Here is a 14,634-nt window from a genome sequence, read left to right as displayed (position 1 = left end):
AGCAATAACTTCAGAGGGTTGCTGGGTACGCCAAGTGACACCATTATTATACTTCTATTCAAAGCGCACACTTAAAAAAAAGAAAACAAAAAGACATAGTTTTTTGGACTTTAAGACATAACAGCGTGCTTGCAGGACAAGGGATCACTATCCTGAGATTGCTATGACAAGGTGTTCTGGAAAAATACAAGCAATTTAATGTACACAGCTATTATGACTCTGTTCAGATCTGTTCAGATTTGCCCCACTTTTGACAAACCAGTTAAACGAAAAACTATCTGCTCTGTAAATACTTTTCTCTAAGGTGGGGCTCATAATTTTTATGCTACCATATTATTTGCTTCTTGCTGCATTTTGAATTCTGAATATATTACTATAATGCATACAACACAAAATACATTTCTTGTAACATTTCCTAAATATAATTGCTTCTAATTCCTGCATTCTTACACAGTCGTATATATTTTTATGTTTGAATTTTATGTTCTTACGTAAGTTTCATTTCAGTGGAGTGTTTTAAGTCATATCAATCAAGCCGATGAATTCAATAGGTAATTTGAACCAAAGCAAGATTAGTTCGAGGAATTTCACCGGATGTCCCAGGATGGCTTTCCTTCTTAAACACAGACACATGCATGCTTCCCTTCACAATCTTCTTCACTGAGCCCTCCCTCTCAGCAAACCCAGCAGGCTGGAAACCTTAACGGTCTTTTACCGTGCGTAAAAACTAAAAACGATTCCGCCATTTTCAACAAGTGAGTACTGTTTACTAATTTGCGTTTACTTTCCTCGTATTTGTGCGTAAATCTTAAAGCATGTTTACTAGATAAAAAAAAAAAAAAAAAAACAGGCACCCCGGTCGCAATGGCAGAAACAACATTAATTCTTGATGCAATTCCACAACTGTTTACAGCAATAGTTGCGCGTCCTGCTGTTTTTCAGAGCCCTACTTAAAAATGTGATTTATAGCGAGGATTATACAAAGTCTCACTGAGACGAAAAAGAAGAACGCTTACATGCGTGTGCTTGCTGCTTATGCAGAGTTTCGCCCAGCCCACTTAAAATTGGCAGCAAACCTTATGGAGTAGCATTGCGCAAAGTAACCTTGTCTGAAACTATGTACACAATATATCTAATTTCTATTATATTTAAAAATGTAATTTATTCATGAATAACAACAAAAAGCGCGTGATATTGGTTGAGAATATCCACACAGTACTATAAAGCGACACAATAAAACCTAAATGCAAACACAAACTGCGTAAACTTTGTGCGGTCGTTAAATTTTTGGTTGCTTGCATTATTCGTTTGCTTGGAATCCACGCAAATTATTCTTCGTTCTTGGGATCTGTATTCATAAGTACTCCATTTCATGTAAATACACAGTGTTTCTTGTTCTCATTATCTTTCTTGTCATCAATAATATCATTGATTATTACCATGAAAGTAATAATAATAAGCATTATTGTGTTAGTGACAGCAGTGGTAGGGTTGTATATGTGTAGTTATCCGGTTTAAAAATGCCTAAATTCTGTATACTCCAGTCTCCTCGAGTCTTCGAATCCTACTATGGGTGACGGTCCCGAGGAAGCCCCTCCCAGCGACCCCGGGAATGTGGAGGCTGCTCCGGGGACCGCCGACAGGGTCCAGGAGAGGGGGCAGTGGGCCAACAAAACCGAATTTGTTCTGTCCATGGCCGGAGAGATCATCGGCCTGGGCAACGTATGGCGCTTCCCCTATTTATGCTATAAGAACGGAGGAGGTGAGTGGGAAGGAGTTGAGGGGGACAGATGTCTCCTCACATAAATACTGTCTCGGAAAAAGACACTTCATCTGAATAAATGTGTCTAAAAATGATGTTTAAGTTCTGTTTCACTTAGAGACTTGTGGTTGAGAAAGGTATGCTGTCAGATACTATTTCTATCTGCGCTCCTGTCTGGGCAGAGGTTGCAGTAAAGTGCAGAGGTAATGGAGCCAGACGTTGCGAGTGGCGCACTGATTGTATTCTGTGCAGTAATGTGGTTAACTCCACATATCTTTCCGTTACACTGTTAATGGATGATATGTAAGATTCAGGCTCTTTTTGCGTATCACGTGTCCTCATCTGGAAGTAAAGAGCAGAACGTTTACACAAAGAGTAATATTTCCAGTACAGCCGCCTTACTGTACTGAGCTTTTGAAAAGGGTTCAGATCAGTTCATTCTCATTTGATCCACTGACTCCATGTCAGTACCTGCCAAGTAAGCGTTTATCCTCAAAATATATCCGGTTTATTCTGGGCGCATTGTACTGCATAGTTAACTCTTTGTGTCGCTGTTCCGTGAAGCGGGCTTTTATTGAATAGGTCTTCGCTGCTGAAGTGTCCACAGGCTGTTCGCAGGCTTGGGCAAAGTACTGCATGAGCGGTATCAGGCTTGTCATTCACTTCTTAAGTGAAGTGATTGGGTGTGTGTCTTCCTGTCTCTAATCTAACTTCATCCCCCCCTTTGTGTGAGATTTTGGGGAGGGGTAACCACGGTGCCTGTGTGCTGTCCCGCAGGTGTGTTCTTCATCCCCTACTTTGTGTTCCTCTTCTTCTGCGGGATCCCTGTCTTCTTCCTGGAGACATCCCTGGGCCAGTACACCAGCGAGGGCGGGGTCACAGCCTGGAGGAAAATATGCCCCATGTTTGAGGGTAAAACAGCTCCTGTGTGTCACCTCGTAGCGCCTAAATGTTCCTCCTCGATTGGCCTGTCCTGCACCCCTCACCCACCCAACCCCCCGCCCCCACCCGTCATTGTGCTGCATATTCCTCCGTAAACACAAAACCATGCTGATGCATTGCACATAAAGGGCCGTTTACTTGGCCTGTTTTTATTCATTTATCCGCAATTTTGTGCATGTTAATTGGCAGCTGTAAGGTGAAATTTATATAACGTGTCTTGCAGCTCCGGGTGGATTTTAGCAGTTTTATTGTGCTGATATTTCCCTTTTTGTTCCCTTTTTGCTGAGCAGGAATAGGAATCGCATCACAGGTCATTGTCCTCTACCTCAACATCTACTACATCGTGGTGTTGGCCTGGGCCATTTTTTACCTCTTTAATTCTTTTAAAAACCCGCTCCCCTGGTCAGCTTGCACCAACAGTTGGAACACAGGTACAGTGAAACGTGTGCCCCCCAACCGGCTGTCACACAACAAGGTTTAGGAAGTTTTTACTCTAGTGAAGCCGAGAGGTGATCAGGAGCGATGTTTATAATGCTTTAGACCAAACTCACATTACAGCTTAATTTCCCCACACTTAGTACTTGAAGCTGCACCTGGGCATAACTAGGGTCTTATGCCCAGGTGCAGTTTAAGCCCAACACAAATTTAAATGTCTCAAACAATGTTTCCCATCAGTTTGCGTAACCGTGGAATTTTCGGTGATTGATAACGCCCTCACTTAAGTCAAGGAACAAACCACATTGTGAATTAATTTAATGTGGGCCTGGGCTTTATAAACTGCCTTTTTTTTTAAAGCTGAAATGTTTGATCGTCCCAGCCGAAGAAGATACTGTATGTCAGGTGGACCATGAAATAACACCTGTCAGGATGCAGGATGCTGTGCTGGTTTAGAGTACCTTCAGAGGTGTGTTAAAATGAGCTTTTAGGCCTGCTTTTACCCCAAGATTCTCTCCGCAGCACACTGCCAGAACAAGAGCATCATGGGACACGAGTCCGTCCTGTTCAACATCACTATGAACGATTATGAGTACGAAAGGTTGTACCAAGCTAAATATTTCTGATTAATGCTTTGTCAGTTCATTTTTTGGGGTTGCAGAACAGAATGTATGTATGTATTGGGGTAATGTGTAAGAAAAGGTAGGGGAAGACTTGTCTGAAGAAGAAAGATAAATGCATCTTACATTTTTTTCATACAATAGCTTGAATTTGCGCATTAAACAATATTATGATGCCTATATTATTGGAATATATTGTGAGCTTGCTGATGTTACAGTGTAACATACTCCAGCTTAAAAATATGTGGCGAGCATTTGGAGCCATAATTAATGTGGATAAATAAAATCTCTACAATAGACGATGTGAATGGATAACCCAGAATCTCTTGACAGACCTGCGAGCACATGGTGGGCCCCGGGAGGAGTTTGGAAGTAAGCTTGGTGACAGCAGCTGTGGTGTTCCCTGTGTGCACAGCTGAGCTTGGTGGGTGACAGCCCTTGTTGTCGGTGTCTGTTGTTTTCTCTCAAGTCTCACTTGCAGTTGACTGGATTAAGTGGCAGGATACGGCTTGATCAATGAAAAGCTCATTGCACGGTGCATGAGCTTTATATTGATCTTTATACAGCTCCTATCCTAGCGATACTGCACTATTCTATCCCATGGACTGTCCTTTGCAGTGCTGAACAAAACAAATCTGTTTCATGCAGGTTAACAAGCCTTAAAGCATTCACATATGAATGAATGTCAATGTTGAAATGGGAATCCAGTTACTTCATGTGTTCTTCTGTCACGTCGAATGAGACAATTCTCCAAGTTGAATGACGGATTCGCAGTGCATTATGGGCTGGCCGGAACCATGAGAAATGCAGGGGAGACAGATGTCAGGATAAAGAATTTACTATGGAAATACTAGCCTTAGCCACGCTACATCTATCACAGTGCCCTTAGCTGCATTTTCTGCATAGAGCACTGCATTTTCAATCTGAGTCTTGCACCTGCTACAAACTTTGCGTGGTAGGTTTATCCATTGGTTACTATCGGTTACGACACCTCTCCACTGACTCTGGTTATTCTCTAAGCTTAAGTTTTAAAGCTCCCTAGATGAATGATGTTGCAAATGGTGAAAATGCAATGTAAATGAGAAATAGTTGTGATGATGAAATGCAGGCATGGAATGGAGACAGATGTGGATGTGATATGGAAACTGGCTTAGCAGACTCATCCAGTGCCCTTTGCTCATTCTCCATGGTCTGACTCGTGAGTCTTGCACCTGCAGCAACTTAGGATTAGCTTACCTTGGTTTCTTGTTGCAGTGTTCCACACTCTGGTTATCTTAGTTTAAGTTTTTAAAGCAAGAAGAGGAAAATGAAATAACAATGTCATGTGTCCATATCCTTCCCCATTGGTCAGTGGGGTCTGTCAGGTTCTACAGCATTATGACTCATAGAGTGAGTGAGTGAGTGAGGGAGGGAGGGAGGTGTGAGTGGTTGGGTTTGGACTATGGCTTTATGACTGAGGGGGGCTTACTGTAGCACCTGGGAGGATGTAAGCCAGCAGAGTCTGCGCAGCCACCCAGAAGGAAGACGGAGCGAATTTTCTTTTCTCTTATTTTCTTTCCCTCCCTAATCCATTCCATTTCTCCGTTCGTTTGCCAGGAGCTAAGCAAACAAACCCGACGGCGAGATTCCGCGCGCTTTGTTTTCCCGAACAGAAAGGGGCCGTAATTCCTCAGCTTCAGATCCACTGCTGCTTAACCGCTGAAAGGCTGCGAGGGCGGGGCCTGTCTTTCAGAGCGCGGCTAGGCTATCCCGTGGGACAGGGGCAGCACAATGCGCCCATTTATCAGACAGTCTGAATAGAATAGCTCACGACTGAAGTCACGGACATCCCAAAAGACACCTCAGTAGCACAAAGCCTTAGTCCCAGCCAGACTGACTAGCTGACTTGGAAATCTTTACAAGTAGCTGCAGATAGGATATGGCAGTAAACTCAGTAAACTCAGGACCTGTGTGTTTTTGTGTGCCTGTGTCTGCTGTGCATTTCAAACGTGTGTGTGTGTGTGTGTGCGCGTGTGTACATGTGTATGTGTACCTGTGTGCTTATGTATATGTGTATGTACCTGTGTGCATATGTATATATGTGTGTGTGCATATGTGTGTGTACCTGTGTGCATATGTATGTACCTGTGTGTGTGCATATGTGTGTGTACCTGTGTGCATATGTATGTACCTGTGTGCATACGTACGTGTGTGTTCTCCAGTATCCACGTGTTGGGGAAGACAGCCAGTCTGCATGAGCCCCTGGGTCCTGTGCGCTGGGACCTGGCCCTCTGCCTGCTGCTGGCCTGGGTTATCTGCTACTTCTGCATCTGGAAGGGGGTCAAATCCACCGGGAAGGTGAGAACGGAGGGGGGGCAGCCATTTTAGCATCTGGACATTTCACCAAAGCTGGTCCCGCTAACAGGGTCAGCTACAAAGGGAGTGGGATTTATGTTCCCGCGGTGACCTGTTCCTGACTGTGTTCCGGATGACTGCAGGCTGCAGGGGTGCAGAAACTGCGCGGTTCCTTTGAAGGAATAGGCTGAATAGACATGAATGGCAGAGATGGATAGGATAGGATAGGATCTAATCCAATTCTTTCTCTGTTTAAGAAAAAAATTAATATGCCTTATATAGCAACAGTGTAAACTTAAGTTGCAGTCAAGTGGGTGCTAATTCTCCATTATAATAGATTAGCAATTTCAGTCTGGTGTTACCCCAGGTTAAACAGTGTGGTTGTAGTTTTTCACACAGTTTCTGTTTATAACTTGTCAATTACACGGCTGTGTGCAGTATTGATAAATATAACCTTCTGCAAATGCCTGTAAAAGGCCCTGAGTGAGCTGAAATGATTTGAATTGAAATGAGCATCTCTGATTGACGCACACTGTTGACAAAAGCTGTGTTTCACTTTATTAAGGGAAGGGTCTGTTGCTCACAGCCGATGGAACGGAGAGGGACGGAAAGCCAGTTATCCCAGCAGCCCGTTGTTTGTTTAGCGTGCCCTGATGAATGTTTGTGCGCCCGAAAGCTTCGTTTAATAAAGTGGAGCGTAGCCTTGGGCTACGGCCCGTGGTTATCTTTTGTTTGTGCTCGGGCCGTCTTGTTATCCAGCTCCTTATTAGAGCCTTCGAGCTGGGTGGGCGGCTGCCCCCTGGATTTATTCTGGATTTTAGGGGGTCAGATGGAAAGCTGGGAGCCAGTCCGTGCCCCTCCTGTCCCCCCTGTACCCCCCGTACCCCGTATCTGTGGTGTTGAGGATGGGCGCCCTCCCCTCTCTCTCTCTCTCTCTCTCAGGTGGTCTACTTCACTGCGACGTTCCCGTACCTCATGCTCTTCATCCTGTTCGTGCGCGGGGTGTCCCTGCCGGGGGCCTGGGAGGGGGTGTCCTACTACCTGTACCCCGACATCTCCAAGATCTCCAACCCCAGAGTAAGCCTGGGGGGGGGGGCGGCTTCACTCGGACCAGCGATGAAAGCTTCTCCCCCTGCGTGGGACTGTGAGGCTGTCAAACAGAGAACGCACGCCCTCTGGTCATCACCCAACGCTGCGTTTTTTTTCGCTTGTGCACTGCGAGTGAACTCGGGGGGCGTAGCTAGGAATTCTGGGCCCCCTGAAAGAATAGTGCTCTGGGCAACCCCTTTTTTTTATGAAACAAATTTTTTTTATTTTATAGCTGTGGGCCCCTAGAATTGTCACCATGTTTGACTCCACTAGCGACAGCCCTGGGTGAACGTTTACCTCCCCATTTCATTTCCTTTTCTCTTTCCCTGCTGGCTTCTGGGGGTCAAAGGGCAAATTCCTGCCCCCCCCCACTGAGAACAGCACACTCTCCCGCCTCCATAGCCGTGGCTGTCAGTGTGTTTGAAAAGCCGGAAAAGAAAGTTTTTTATGGCTGTAGTAACAGCATGTGCATCCTCACAAGAGGTGAACTTATCCTGAGTAAGGGTGAATTAAGTCCTGCACAGGAACGACTATTAAAACAGCCTGTAATTTTTGTGAGAGGCGATGTGTGCTTTGCTTGGGGTGGACTTGAGCGGGGACAGAGAGGCAGGTCTGTGCATTCAGTATGTGGAACCAATGAGGCTGCATTCCAGTGTATGACCCCAGCTGCGCTTTAAGTCTGCAAAGCTGCAAAGCCTCATGCTATAGAAACGGATCAGCATACTCCTGCAGTGTGATTGGTTACAGTCCAGTACGGTATCCAATTACATTTCTGGATACAATCACCACCCCCTCCCCTCCCCTCCCCTTTCCTTTACAAACCATTCTTACAGGGGGACCTGCAACGTAGGCATATGTGGTTTTGCCTGAAAGCCTGCTTGTGTCTGCTTTGCACACAGGACGGCAATGTAGTGCGGTATCCAGGGAAGGGGGAGGGTTGCAGCAGCAGCATGGGCCGGCCTGTTGATAGCAACCAGATGGTGTTGTCTTGGTACTGCCGTTGGTCGCCCTGTCACACTGGAATTTGATTGGTTAAGAGATGCAAGAGAGTGTCTCATAAACTTGAAATGTGTTGATATTTCAACATCATTAACATTCCTGCAGATTATTGGCAATTTTACGAGAAATGCGTTACAGTTTGAGATCTTGCTTTGTTTCAGAAATAGCCCAATTTCCTGGCTTGTAAATACTGCTATTGTCTTACCTTAAATGCATTTCATATTTATTTAGCATTGGTATGAATCTATCTTACCTTGGTTACAGTTTATGTATCCATTTATTGTTCAAGTACAAGTAGTATCAGGGGTGAAACAGAATGGAAACTTCTCACTCTGGTTTGACTGTTTAAGATGAAAGATCACAAAATATGCGATTGGAACGCTCTTAACTGAACCTTCTATAATGCTGATGTAACAATCACTGCTGGTAATTTAAAGTAATGTAGTTCTAGAACCCTAACATATAGTTGTGAGAACATTCCAAATAAAAGCAGACTCTTCAAAGGGGTTAATGAAGACTGTGTTTTCAGGAGAGTGACAGGCTGTGAAAGGGTGTTTTCTCTGTTAAGGTGTGGTGCGATGCAGGCACACAGGTCTTCTTCTCCTACGCCGTGTGCCAGGGGGTCCTCACTGCACTGGGAAGCTACAACAAATACAACAACGACTGCTACAGGTCAGTGGCCCCTGTCTGTCCCCTAACTGTCAGCCATCTTTGCCTAAGTCCTGCATGGAGTCAACTGTGGACAAACATATGAAAACACAGTATTTTACACAGTGCAAGTCTCTGTGTTCATGGGTTTGATCCCTTGATCTGACCAAGTTGGTTACACATTTTAAAGAATTTAAAGGTAACTTTATTATCATGTACCTACGTGTTGTTATTTCATGTGGTCAGAAAAAAAAGTGACACCTAGTTGATTATTATTTTTAAATATTATTCTGTTTTTTTTTTTCATTGATATTTTTAAAAAGGGTTTCTGCTGTTGCACCCACACAGGTGCTAATCTCAGCCTGAGAAGGCTTTATCATTAATCATTAATCATTAATCTCTGCTTTATTTCACAGAGACTGCATTGCGCTCTGCGTTCTCAACAGTGCCACCAGTATCTTCGCTGGCTTCGCTGTGTTTTCCATACTGGGCTTCATGGCTCATGAACTTGGCACGGACGTGGCTTCCATCGTGTCCTCGGGTGAGCGGAATGAGCTTGGGCAGATTTACCTGTGCCCATTACATGCAGCATGAATTCATATTCATATTACCAGTCCGACGTCGCTGTCGCCGCACTGATCAACTTCGAAAGGGAGTTTTCGTAATGGCTTTTATGAAGGTACTTCACACATCCGAGACATATTGCCGTTATCACAGGAGATGACCACTAGAGGGCAGATCAACCCAATCAGTGAGGAGACTGATTAACGACTGTCTAATCCCTACAGTATTGCAGCAATATTCTGAGCTGCACTTCTTAACAGGGCTTTTTGTGTACATTTTCAGATTATCTGGATGCATTAGTGTTCTTTTGAACAGCCTTTTTATGAACTGCTGACCTTGAGCGGTGTTGTAATTCACACAGAGCTGGAGTGTGAGTGCGTGGCAGTGTCGAGTTCCCTCTCCTTCTTCCTTGCAGGTCCAGGTTTGGCCTTCATCGCCTATCCCAGAGCTCTGTCTCTGTTGCCAGGAGCTCAGTTTTGGTCTGTTCTCTTCTTTCTGATGGTGCTCTTCCTGGGCCTGGATAGCCAGGTAGGGTAAATGTACCACACGCGGGGTGTTCCCTGAGCGGTGGAGTAAATTCAGTTTACCATTCAGCCACAGCGTTTATGAAGCGTGCTCATTCATGGTGTGTGTGTGTGCGTGTGTGTGCATGTGTGGATGTATGTATGGATGTATATGTGTGTGTGTGTGCATGTGTGGATGTGTGTGTATGCGCGCTGGTGCGTGTGTGTGTGTGTGTGTGTGTGTGTGCATGTGTGTGTGTGTGTGTGTGTGTGTGCATGTGTGTGTGTGTGTGTGTGTGTGTGTGCGTGTGTGTGTGTGTGTGTGTGTGTGTGCATGTGTGCATGTATGTATGGATGTATATGTGTGTGTGTGTGTGTGTGTGCATGTGTGCATGTATGTATGGATGTATATGTGTGTGTGTGTGTGCGCGTGTGTGTGTGTGTGTGTGTGTATGGATGTATGTGTGCATGCGTGTGCGTGTGTGTGTGCGCGCTGGTGCGTGTGCATGCTCTCAGTTTGTGTGTGTGGAGAGTCTGTGTACAGCTATCACAGACATGTTCCCCCATGTGCTGCGGAAACCAGGAAGACGTGAGCTCCTGGTCCTGGGCATCGCTGTCTCCTGCTTCCTCCTGGGGCTAATGCTGGTCACCAACGTACGGCGGGGGGGGGGGGGGGGGGGGGGGGTGGAGAGTCAACAACTGTTGTATGTATTTATGTATATTGTATTTTAACATCATGCAGCAATGTTTATTTGCTTAACACAATATTAAGGTGTTGCCACACTAATATTATACCCCAAATACCAAAGTGAAGGATATTTAAATGAGTAACTCTATGCTGTTTACGTACATAAGATTATATTGAGTCGGCGCTCCTGTAATTATTTCTGTTTGTCACTCATTTCTGATATTCTCAGGGAGGAATTCACATATTTTTGCTGATTGACCAATATGGTCCAAGTGGGACCAGCCTGTTGTTTATAGCCTGCTTTGAAACCCTTGTCATTGGATGGGTTTATGGTCAGTAGTTTTCATTAACCTGTATATACATAATTGAAAAAGATATCAAAGATAATATGACACGTCGTCAGGTGAAGACTTGCCACAATGTCTGCACTGATATTGTAATAACATTTGAGATGGTCTTTGTGTGCTGCACTGTTATACAGAACGTGTAACTTTACAGAAGTTAACTGAACTGCTTTGGATTTTTCAGGTGCAGACCGTTTCTATGACAACATACAGGACATGATTGGATACCAGCCGTTTCCAGTGATAAAGTACTGCTGGCTGTTTGTGACTCCAGTTATTTGTTGTGTGAGTGTTCACCCTCTAAATGGTTTCTCGTCTCATCTTATGTCTTCATATTGCTGTGGCAATAAGGTTTAGTGGCACCACCTCCCTCTATCTCTCTCTCTCTCTCTTTTTCTCTCTCTCTCTTTCTCTCGCACTCTCTCCAAATTATGGTCAATTGGCAGAATTGATTGGAGGGCCGAGTTGTGATTGAACAACGGGAAACGATGCTAACTGTAAGCAAGCAGAGTCTGACCTGGAAGCAGTTTAACCCTGTCCTGTAACCTTTGCCCTTACTCCACGACACATTTAATTCAATGTGAAGTGGCTAGCCCAGTTAGCGTGACCCTCTTCCTCATGCCAATCAAAGCACTCTCTGTTCCTTTGATTGCAGTACCAGCCTCCAGCAAGACTGTGTCAGTGTGAGAGGGGAAGTCAGTTAATGACTGACAGAAAAATATATAAGATTTTCTGGGGTGGTGGGGGCCCAATGTGAGATCATTTCATGGGGCCCCAAATCCCTGGTGGGGCCCTCCCCCAGCCACCCATGTTTACTTTCCCCCGCAGTTCATTTCAGCTCTATCTGTTGGACTCCAGTCACTTTATTCTATGTGTGTTTCTAGCATATTCTGGTCTAGTCCCGGTCCATGATAAGGGTTAGCTGTCCCTGTGACCTCTGACCCCCCCCCCTCCCCCTTCTCCAGCTCACTTTGTCTTACAACCTGACGGATGACTGGAGGAGTGACACTTTACCTGGGCTGGAGCTGGGACTGGCTTCCCTGCTGATGCTGCTGCCCATGATGTGCATTCCTGCCTACATCTTCGTGCACCTCTGTAAGGTGGGTGTGCGTCTCCTCCCGGTCCCGGAGGCGTTTGGGCAGGGGAACAGCAGGGTCTCTGGGGTAGCCCCCCCCGCTCTTCTGTGGAGAAAAAGACCAGGAGCTCAGTCGTTATTGGTCAGAAACCCTGTCCTTAATGCGTTATCTGTACGGTACGTCATCTCCCAATGGTAATGTCACGGGTAAATATTCCTCTTATTTAGATATGAACATGAGCAGTGAAGTAAAGGGAGTAAATGGTATGCCGTGCTCCAATAACCCGCACTTTGGAAATGAGCCATTGTGGGATAGCCTGCATCCCCCCCTTTGTTTATAAGCACGAATAAACAGCTTATGTGAGCATTAGGTTTGTAGCACGTCTCTGGTTTAAGTGTGGACTGTGCACTCTTAATGTCTTTGTGCAGTCTGTGTGGATTGCTTTTTGTGGATGTGCTGTGTCCTGAATTTCAATTCAGCAGATGCTTTTATCCAGACTGACTTTTCGTGTGAGACTGACTGACCATCCCTTATCGTTTCGTGTCGATCAGAGTCCCCATGACATCACCTTGCCCTCCAGCGACCTGCCACAGGCGTGGCCCCGGAAGCCCCGCCTGAGCCTGTGCAGGCGTGTCATCTTCGAGGGACAGAGGGCTTCTCGCAGAGGGGCTGAGGAGGAGAAGCTGGTCGGGGAGCACACCAGTCGTTTGTAAGGGCGCCGGCTGATGACGTCATCGAGCCACCCGTCGATTTCTGCGGCGGATCGCGTTCCCCTGTCGGCGTCGTTGACGGACAGACAGACAGACAGACAGACAGACACGTCAGACATGACCCAACCCAAGAACGGGCAGAACCAATCAGTTTGCAAACAGGAAGACTGCTGCAGTGGTCCGAGTGTTGATGACTATCAGTGCTGAATTGTGTCCAGAGCATGGTTAAGAAAAAATAAAAAAATAAAAAAGAGGATCTTTTTATATTGCATTTCCTGCAGATAGAAAGAAATAGAGTGAATCTTTATGTTGCGTTTGCCGATGTTTCTGCAAAACATCTCCAGACAAGGTACTTATTACAGTATTCCAACTGTACATACTTTTATAAAATTGCCAATATGATAGTGGGTTGCCTTTTAATTACATTAAGATATAGTCCATTCAATTTGATGTGTGGAAATCTGGTAATGGTTTTGGTTGAATCATCCATTCATCATGCACCTCCATGTAAATGTGTCGATTGATTTCATTTAAATTTATTTTTATTGTAGTTTGTGCATCTCAGTGTGTGCACATAATGAGTTGTGTGTAAACATCACTGAGCTCAACATTCTAGTCTTTAACCATAAAATTGCTGTATGATTAACTGTTTGTACATTTCCCCTGAGAAATGGTCCAAGGTAGCTACAAGGCTACATATACATTTTGTAACAGTTATATTTTATTTTGTAGTTTTATTACCAATGTTATAACACCATGTTTGTTCTGCCAGATAAAAATGGAAATAAATAACTTCATTACTTAGAGAGAACTATGAGCAAACAGATCTAATTTATGATTAAATAACTGAATCATTCTTGGGGCTTGAAAGGATGTAAACTGTAAAAAAAAGAAGTTTTTTCTTCACTTAGAAGGAAAAATTCTCTGCTTAGCCAAACTAAGAATTGAACCAGTTAGCAGGCAGCTGCAAGGATGGTCCAATGTCCAATCATACGCTAGTCCAAGGTTTCATTTTCACACAGAACAGCCCTTTGATGCCTGGCATCGATACGTGAATGGATAATGAACACATATGAGCCCCGTTGACTTACGTTGCATTTGGCCAATAGGATCTCACAGTGCCAGTATCCTGCATCTTTGCAGCACTGTACAGCATGTAGTCCCAGGAAGTGAGTTCACTGATGAGATGCTTTTTTAAAGGTACGCAAAAATCTACAGTGTGCATCTCTACCAGCCTGTCAAGTGTATTGAAAAACCAAAAAAAAAAAAAAAAAACTAAAATTTCACTCATTTATTTTCACTCTGCGTGTTCTGCATAATGTAAATGTTTTTCTTTTCGCAGAGTGCAGTAATGTGCAGTGAAAGGGAGAAGTCCTTTGCATAGCTGACAGCTTTTTAATTAAATCTAATTAATTAAATTGTTTATTTTGACAAGGTCAATGCACATGAATGACATTTAGTGTGAATGTGGCAGAGTTAGCCAGGGAAGGCTAATTTTCATCTGTAGACCTTGGACTGTATGTTTTTGGATGCCAGTACGAATACGCTAATATTTTCTGCGCGGTAAAATGAGTGAAGTCATGTGCCTACCTTGCTTAACCAGAGCATGTGTCTCTGTTCATTCCAGTACTGTACTGCACAAGTGCCTGGACCAATCACAGGGGATTCTGAGGGGACCTGCTTATCAGCTTGTTGTAATGGCCTCAATACAGCAGCATGCGTGGAGTCACCTCTGCTGTCCTCCTCTGGCTAGCCTCTGCAGCATGACTTGCTCTCACTCCCCCTCCTACTTGCCTGGCTATTTAAAACCCCTTTTAATCATGGTTTGTCTACTTATCAATGTACTGCCATTTGGAAAACATAAACCTGGACAAAAGAAAAAAAGCAAAACTCAAACAAGGAGGTTGTGGGGAAGAGGGG

At 44.7% G+C, this 14,634-nt stretch overlaps 2 protein-coding genes across 2 annotated transcripts; both read left to right on the top strand.

Moving 5' to 3' along the window:
• Nucleotides 1–587: 587 nt before the first annotated feature.
• On the top strand, nucleotides 588–4,004 carry LOC135245575 (sodium- and chloride-dependent betaine transporter-like). Its single transcript, XM_064318696.1, has 5 exons — nucleotides 588–755; nucleotides 1,545–1,762; nucleotides 2,540–2,674; nucleotides 2,995–3,135; nucleotides 3,662–4,004. The coding sequence occupies exons 2-5, from the start codon at nucleotides 1,570–1,572 to the stop codon at nucleotides 3,763–3,765; spliced, it is 573 nt and encodes a 190-aa protein (XP_064174766.1). The 5' UTR covers nucleotides 588–755; nucleotides 1,545–1,569; the 3' UTR covers nucleotides 3,766–4,004.
• A 1,087-nt stretch (nucleotides 4,005–5,091) lies between these two features.
• LOC135245570 (sodium- and chloride-dependent betaine transporter-like) lies at nucleotides 5,092–13,525 on the top strand. Its single transcript, XM_064318687.1, has 10 exons — nucleotides 5,092–6,096; nucleotides 7,036–7,170; nucleotides 8,750–8,853; nucleotides 9,246–9,370; nucleotides 9,809–9,921; nucleotides 10,413–10,550; nucleotides 10,814–10,916; nucleotides 11,113–11,213; nucleotides 11,894–12,028; nucleotides 12,556–13,525. Exons 1-10 carry the CDS (start codon nucleotides 5,830–5,832, stop codon nucleotides 12,715–12,717), a joined length of 1,383 nt encoding a protein of 460 aa, XP_064174757.1. The 5' UTR covers nucleotides 5,092–5,829; the 3' UTR covers nucleotides 12,718–13,525.
• The last annotated feature ends 1,109 nt before the right edge of the window (nucleotides 13,526–14,634 follow it).

The sequence above is a fragment of the Anguilla rostrata genome, chromosome 19 (assembly GCF_018555375.3).
Source record: "Anguilla rostrata isolate EN2019 chromosome 19, ASM1855537v3, whole genome shotgun sequence".
Taxonomy (NCBI): Eukaryota; Metazoa; Chordata; class Actinopteri; order Anguilliformes; family Anguillidae; genus Anguilla; species Anguilla rostrata.
This window is presented reverse-complemented; position numbering and strand designations above follow the sequence as displayed.